This window comes from Poecilia latipinna, unplaced genomic scaffold, assembly GCF_001443285.1.
Source record: "Poecilia latipinna isolate Pla-1442-1.1 unplaced genomic scaffold, P_latipinna-1.0 Scaffold217, whole genome shotgun sequence".
NCBI lineage: Eukaryota > Metazoa > Chordata > Actinopteri > Cyprinodontiformes > Poeciliidae > Poecilia > Poecilia latipinna.
The window spans coordinates 146,896-154,628 of NW_015112833.1; the positions used below are offsets into that span (position 1 = coordinate 146,896).

General features: G+C 40.5%; 1 protein-coding gene across 2 annotated transcripts in view; it reads left to right on the forward strand.

Annotated features, from left to right (window-relative positions):
* The first annotated feature begins 1,860 nt into the window (after window positions 1-1,860).
* The window catches only part of dnah9 (dynein, axonemal, heavy chain 9), a 189,931-nt gene continuing 184,058 nt past the window's right edge, over window positions 1,861-7,733 (forward strand). For both annotated transcript variants that reach the window (XM_015031765.1, XM_015031766.1), the window contains exons 1-5: window positions 1,861-2,320; window positions 3,017-3,213; window positions 3,291-3,449; window positions 4,559-4,689; window positions 4,781-4,992. In XM_015031765.1, coding sequence (XP_014887251.1) covers window positions 1,889-2,320; window positions 3,017-3,213; window positions 3,291-3,449; window positions 4,559-4,689; window positions 4,781-4,992 — 1,131 coding nt within the window. In that variant the 5' untranslated portion in view covers window positions 1,861-1,888. The remainder of the gene's footprint in view (window positions 2,321-3,016; window positions 3,214-3,290; window positions 3,450-4,558; window positions 4,690-4,780; window positions 4,993-7,733) is intronic.

A 7,733-nucleotide genomic window follows, 5' to 3' on the forward strand; every position in this document is an offset into this window, starting at 1 on the left:
CACACACACACACACACACACACACACACACACACACACACACACACACACACACACACACACACACACACACACACATCCTTCTTGGCGGTGCCCCTCTATCATTTGGATCTCCATGAGACAAAAGGGAACAAAGCCAGTTGTTTGATGCCATTTTTGCTGATAATCCTACCCAGTCTAGCGACAGAATACTAAACAGAGAACAAACTCCTTCTCTTTTTTTTTTTTTTTTTGCTTTGTTTTGTCTGGTGCCACAAATTGAAATCAAACAGCTGCGTAATGTTTCAGTGCTCATTGTTTGTGGTTTGATCCTCACTCGGAGGAGAAAAGGACCACACAGACCGAGCGCTACCAGGACTCACAAGATTTCTCTTTAACTTTATATTTCAGCTTCTTGTCACAAGCTGAGTTTGCTTTGTTGTTGTCTAACGTTTTATAATTCAATCTAAGCCTTGAAGTTCTCCGTCTCTATTTCATCTTGAACGGTCTCGTGTTGAACGAGACGGCCGAATGCTCCGTGAAGAACAGAGCAGTGTTGCCATCTAGTGGACAACACATAGACCTACATGTAATCTCAGAAAACATTTTTTATCTTACACCATTTTTCAATGACAGAGAATGTATGTGGTAGAATACTTATAGATAGTGAATCAATACATTGGTTGAAAACAAATAATGTTTATTTATAGAAAACTCTCCGAGGTCAGTGTGTTATAGATTCAAAGAATAATTGCATAAAAGAGCAAAAGCTTTAATTTATGCCATTATGGCTGTTGCTTTTAAAAGGAGGCAGATTTAAAAATCTCTCCTTGTTCCTTTTTTTTTTTTTACAAAACAAAAAAAAAAGCCTCCAAAACATTTCCACTTCAGATGCTAATATGTGCTGGATGTGACTCTACTACAAAATGTTGCTTATTAAACATCTCCAAAGAGTGTGCAGACTTTATCCCTAATGGAAATATCCGTAATATGTAAAGGAAAAAAAAAAAAAGCCCATCGCTTTTGCCTCCAGTATCCTTAAAAGTATGCAGTGACTTATTATTTTTCTTATTTTGTGGTCTCACAACCTCCAAAGTAAGTACTCGGGTTAGTGTGTTCTGCCTGTTTCCTGTCTACTAATCAAAAAAGTCATGGTCTGTTTTAGCCGTTAACAAAAACCAATTAAGTAAAACAAATAAAACCAATGAGAAGAATTAGTTTTTATTTCTTCTTATTGTTTTGTTTGCAGATTCATATTTTGTGCACTATTAAGTTTTAGTTAAAGTATATGAAGTCACTAGAACTTTTATAAATCAGCAACATAAAAATAAACTTGCTCAACCTTCTTGAAGCAGAATGAAAATAGTTGAACGTCAATCCTGACATGTTTCTCAATTTTCAAGAAATTTCAAGAAATTTCCTGTAATACATGAAATCGCATGTATTACAATGGCCTAGCCAAAGCCCAGACATGAATCCAATTGACAATGTGTGGCGAGACTTAAAAAAGAAGAAATGTCAAAGACGTCTGTAGATATGCTAAACTGGTAGGAACACTTTAAAGATTATTCTGCAACATTTGTATTCATTCTGAAACATTTCGGGATATTGTGAGGTAGTTTTTAATTGTTCTTACTGTATATGAAACATGAGGGGCTTAAACTTCTCCTCACTTCTCACAGTACCCCTGTGTTTACATAAAGACCTTTTATCACCTGAAGTGTTGTTCTTCAGAGGGCCACACTGTCATTGAAACTTTCCGTCCCACTCCCAACAAAGGCCTGACGGAGAACAATAGCTGTCATTCAGGATTCCTGTCAGCAGGACGGGTGTCCTTGTCCCGGGGTCAGGTCTGGGGTCAGAAGTGTCCCCTAAGCAACGGCCAGATTAATGCAAACACATCGTTGCCATGGTGGCAGAGACACAAATCAGTTCAAAACACTCGCCGGGGCCCACCCCAGGGGACAGCAGAGGGAAACCCGCCGACATGGAGGAGTCACCCGCCGCCGAGGACAAAAGACTGGATTTTATAGCCGACTGCGTGCTGAGAACTCTCAAAGTGAGGCCAGACAGATGGGAAAAATGCGCGTCCGACAAGGACAGCAGGCAGGTGCTGCAGGACTTCCTGGACACGGCGGAGCAGAGGACTCTGATGGTGTCTGTGAGCGCAGCCGGACTGCTGGAGCCCGCAACCTCGTTCGCCGGCAGTCGTAAAAACAAGGCAGTGTACTTTATGAAAAGAGAAAAAGCCGCGCTGAGTTCAGAGTCCATCAAAGACAGATTGGTCTACGGAGACCTGTCTTCCGCTCCACTGGACCAGTTTTCTGCTCTAGTTGGGGAGGTAAGTGAGCAGCAGAGCAGAATGTAGTAATGATTACACGAGGCTCAGGATTAGCAGATGGATTTCTGCTCATCCACTTTGAGGCTGGATCTCTGATTACGAAGGTGTGCCATTACACAGATAGATGATTCTCAGGTATATTTACTCAAGATTTATCAGCTTTACACCAAGGCAATTAGAAAGCAGGGGGATTTGTTTCACTTAAAGTAGAGGCACATTATTAGACTGCTCTGGAAAAGCAGGAACTTCTGAATGTAAAGTACTTAAAAGTGTTGAAAAATACACAGAAAGTTGAATTCCGTATGCGGCACACCATCAGATCTTATTATTGAGAGAGCAGAGAGAGTGCATTCCAATGGGGTTTATCAGTCACACTGAAAATAACAACCTTTAAGCAGGTTTAACACTAAATGTAGTTCAGAGCTTTATGAAAACTGATGTTTTTGCAAACAGACTGGTTGCCGTGGGAGATTAAAGGATTTCTCAAACATGCGGGAAAGAATCAAAGCAACACTTTGATTCTTGTATGTTTTTGATGAGGGAATAACATTATTACATGACAAACAGTTTAAAAAAAAAAAGGTCTCACCCTGTTTGATGCCTTTTTTACATGAACATACTGCTGTCAGTACTTGTAATGGCTTCGCAAAATCAATCTCTTACCCCCTAAGACTTCTTTTCCCTACACCCGTTTAGGTTGTAGCTCCACTGCTCTCCAACAGGAAGAACCACATTAAATGGCCCCACGTTGTGTCTCAGGACATTAAGCACCATGTCCACTCTCTCAAAACCGGCGTGCTGGTCTTGTCAGGCCGACTCCAAGGCAAGACCCTGCTTCCTCTCCCAGCGGGCTTCGAGAAAGTGGAACAAATTGCCCTGGAGGCAGACCAAAGGTAAGAAGGGAGCGCCGACTCTCAGCATCATACCAAGCCGTTGTTCATTCTTCATGTTTGCCCATGTTGCACGTTAGTGGGGCGGCGGCGGACAGGAGCATCATCCACTCTTTGGAATCTGCGGTGATCGAGTGGAGCCATCAGATCCACACTGTCCTCAAGAAAGACTCCTCTGAGGCCGTGCTGGGAGGAAAGCATCCTACGCCCCACGCCGAGCTGCTCTTCTGGAACAACAGGTCAGCACCTCCAATCTTTACAGAGTAGCCACCGGCTGCTTTTTGGTAAGCACTGCCGTTGGCTGTCGTAGCCCATCCCCTCAGGATCGATGCCGAATTATTTTGTCAGCTCTTGCTGTTGCTGCTGAATTATCAGGTTTCAGAACATCTGTGCAGTGGAGTGAAAAATGGACATTTTTGGCACAGTGCTCCGTTCGTTTCTCCAATTGTAGGAAATTTGCTTTCCTAGCAGAATTATTGCTAAATTACAGCAAACTGCACCTCAGGTATTAGATCTTGCAGCAGTGAACTGCAGCTAATTATTGCATGACTGGATGGTAATAAAAAAAGGACATTCCAGCAGATATGCAGCAGTTAGACGTTCCATCTGCTTTCCAACGGATCACAAAGAGAACTTAGTTTTGTTCTGATGCTTCAAAGGATTCGTTTTGACTGTCATTCAAAAATTAATCTATCAGTTCATCAACGTCCCCTTTGAAAGACAGAGATAGAATCATGTTGCTATGGTGTTTTTTACTTGATTTCTCCATTTCAGCAGGCTAAGCAAACTGGAGGTTCATGTTAATCATGACAAAAAAATATTCCATATGCACCAGGGCTTGGCAAAAATACTAAAAATGTTACATGTTAAAACAACAAACTTTATTTGTATCATCAACAAGGCACTTCAAAGTGCTTTACATCATTACAACACAAGAATACAGAGTCATAGATGTCAACAACTGAAACCTTTAAACAAGTGCCAGTTAATTTTTTTGAAAAGCAACTCTAAACAAATGTGTTTTTAGTCTAGATTTAAAGGCAATCAGTGTTTCAGCTGTTCTGCAGTTTTCTGGAAGTTTCCTCCTGATTTGTGATGCATGGAAGCTGAATGCTTTAAGACATTTGGGATTGTATGTGATGGATGTAAAGAAGTAGTTTGTTCTGTACTTCAACGAAAGAAAATATGAGAACACGACTTTCAAAGTAAGTGATTGTCCTAAAATTCAAGGTACTTTATGGGGAACCCGGCAGAAACTCTCAGTAATGGACTCCCAGTGTGATTCTGGGTATTTGTGAAGATTTGACTGAAACATTTTGGGATTTGTTTTCTTTTCTCCCCCTGTAAGATATGCAGATTTGGAGTGCATCCACTCTCAGCTGAACTCCTGCAAAGTGAAAAAGATGGAGGCATTGATGGAGGCTGTGGAGAGCAGCTATTATCCTGCTTTTGTTAACATGCAGCGAGACGTCCTTGCAGGTGAAATCGTTGCTTCGTTTATGATGAGAAGTTTATTTATTTATTTTTTACAAGCAATAAGTAAAACGAACGGAGTATTATCATTTGGCAGCTCTGGAGGAAGCCCAGGACATTTGTACCTACCTGACGCCCCTGCAGCGTCTGTTTGAGGAAGTGGAAAACATGGAGTTCCCTGATGTCAAAGGTCAAATTAAAGCTCTTATGCACATGGTGTGCCTGGTGTGGGCCAACTCCAGATACTACAACACACCAGGACGCCTCATCGTCCTGCTGCAGGAGACCTGCAACCTCCTCATACAGCAGGTTGGCTCAGATTCTCTCATTAATTTTATTTTTATTGTTTTTTTACAACACAGGATTCTGGGCAAAGTTTAGTAATATCTTTCTAGGCAAATTTTTTGTGCTTTTTCTTCATCGTGAAATCACTCACTGTTCCATAGGAGGTGCATTCTAAGGTTTTGTTGATTTGTTGTGGCCCTTTTTTTTTGGAGGGGGGGGAGGGATAAAATTTCTCCCCAAATAATAACAGCTTCAGAAATCCTCTCAGAGGAAGGTCCTGTCAGTCACCAGGACAAGATGGGGGGGATAAAAAAAGCTCAACAGGCCCAGGGCAGAACTGAGCTGCAGGTTGATTTATCTCCTGTGGAAAATAAGCACAGCGAACACAGAGGTTTGAGTTTAGAAAACAGCCGGTGTTCTGATGTATAAAAAAAAAATAAAAAACTCCCTGTTTATTGTGTCAGTTTGGAATATTTGCATTATTCATACCAGAGGCCATGTTTACCCCATGAGCAGAATATAAAGTGAACTGATAAATACATTACATCTAAGTTTTGACATGGAGCTCTACTGAACAACACAGCCTTATGATCGCAATAATAAAAAAAATACAATGAAAAGTAACAAATCAACCGGGGAGAGACTTATGCAATGCCAGGCAAAATTATTCACACCCTTGGAAAGTTTCTAAACTTAAAGCCCAAAGTGTTTTAGTGGGATTTTAACAGAGAAATTGTGCAGAGATCCTCAACTTAGGTGGGATAAACCCGTCGACAGGACAACTGTTAGCCGTGTAGTCCACAAACTTGGCCTTCGGGGGAATCTTGTTTTAAGTTCGACTGAGGCAAATCTGTGGCCAACGGCAAACATTACGGAAAATAAGGTCAGATGAGACCAAATTTTGAGTTTTTGCTTTACAGTTTTCATCTGTTGGTTTATTTTTCTGTCAGGAGTACCTCCAAATTATTCATGGACTACTCACCTATTCATGAATTTTTTGCATCAATTTTATTTTAAATATATATTTATATGTTTTTAAAATGCAGATTGGGGAGCTTTTGTGCAATGCTACTTGATAATACGCCACTGGCTGGTGTTTGAGAAGCAGCCAATCCAGGAGTGCCATTTATTTTCCTCTGCAGTGATTGGCTGCAGCAAAGAGGAGCGATAAGGAAGACGGTGGATGTTAGCCTTTAGTTGTAAGACAATTTCCACTGTTTATGCATATTATGGTATATTAATATGAACTATTAAAAACTTAGTTATAAGCATATCGACTTTTATAGATATAAAACAAAATGCTTAATATCCAAGTGTAGACTTATAGCAGTAAAGACCTGGAAAAAGTTTAGACTTGAGTTTACTGTAAAATGAACATCATGTATCATTTTACTATGATTATTACTCAGTACTCGTGACTGTAAGACTTTCACATAAACACCCAATAAAATACACTGAACTATGCTACTGAACAGGAAGGAAATATGTGAAAATGTGCAAAGGCTTTCGTAAACCAGCACATTTGTTTTCCGTCAAAGTTTTATCAGTTGTGGCATTGCTGCAGGAAACTCGGGGCGGGAGGTAAAAAAACAAAACACTTCCTGCTTTCTTTGCAGAAAACCCTGCAGTTAGATGTGAGCATTTCATCTTAGATCTGTAATCCTTTTCAACTGATAGAGCAGAAGGTTTCCACAGTCTGCCATGAGACTGCACGGCTCAAACAGCTGAAGATTTGTTTCAACCCTCTGCTCTCCAAATGCCAAAGTCACGCGGAGTTTGTCGTCGCAGGAGGTTCTGAGCTCAGTCTCGGTGCTGACAGAGTATCTACATGAAGAAGCATTATGGTTGCTTCTTCATGTAAACTCATCTAAACTCACCGATCGGGTCAACAGATTTGAACGCTGTCAGATTGCGCTTAATCTTAGGCAGTCCTCTCGGAAAATGTGGTTTTATTTCTAAATCTAAAAAACAAACATTATGAAACCTTCATGATTGTAGATGTTGAGCCTCATGTTGTTTAACGATCAGTAACATGCACAAACATTTTGGGTGGCAGGTGTTTAAGCGGGGGGAAAAAAAGAGCACCTTGTGTGGCACATAGAGCCCCGGCTGCCTTAGTTGTGAGATTATCTCACAGTCACAGCTAGAACATCATGTGTGTATACGTAGTTCACATCGAACTACGTAATGGTCCAAGATGTTATTATCATCTTGGACCATAACAGTAATTCAGTTGTTCAGTTAATTCGGTAATTCAGTTAAGAGAGCACTTAAAACTAGAACATTTCTGAAGAAATTTAAATGGGGCCTGCCAAAGTGTGTAACTCAGCATTCTGATGCTAAAAATGAACTAAAGTAAGGTAGAATATACTCAATAGCACGTGGAGAGTCACAAGCATGTTGAGTAACATGAACTTACTCAACTAAGTATGTTAAAATTGGTGTATAAGCTAAATTTAACCAAAATGTTAATGTTAGCCTAAATGCTGCCAGTGACATGTGGGGCATCACTAGCATGTTGTCTTACATTGACTTCCTCCATTCAGTGTATTAAACATGGCTGATAAATGAAATAATAGCTAAAAAGGTTATTTTAGGGAAAAGACTACTGCTAGACTGCTAGTGAGAGTCAGTGCACTGCTAATGTTTGTGCTAATATTAATGCACTGCCTTCTGATTTTTACTTGTGCGAAAGTCAAAGTCAGCTTCGTGGCACTTCGTTACCAGAAAACGCTCTCATCTCTTAGCAACAGATAAACAACAAA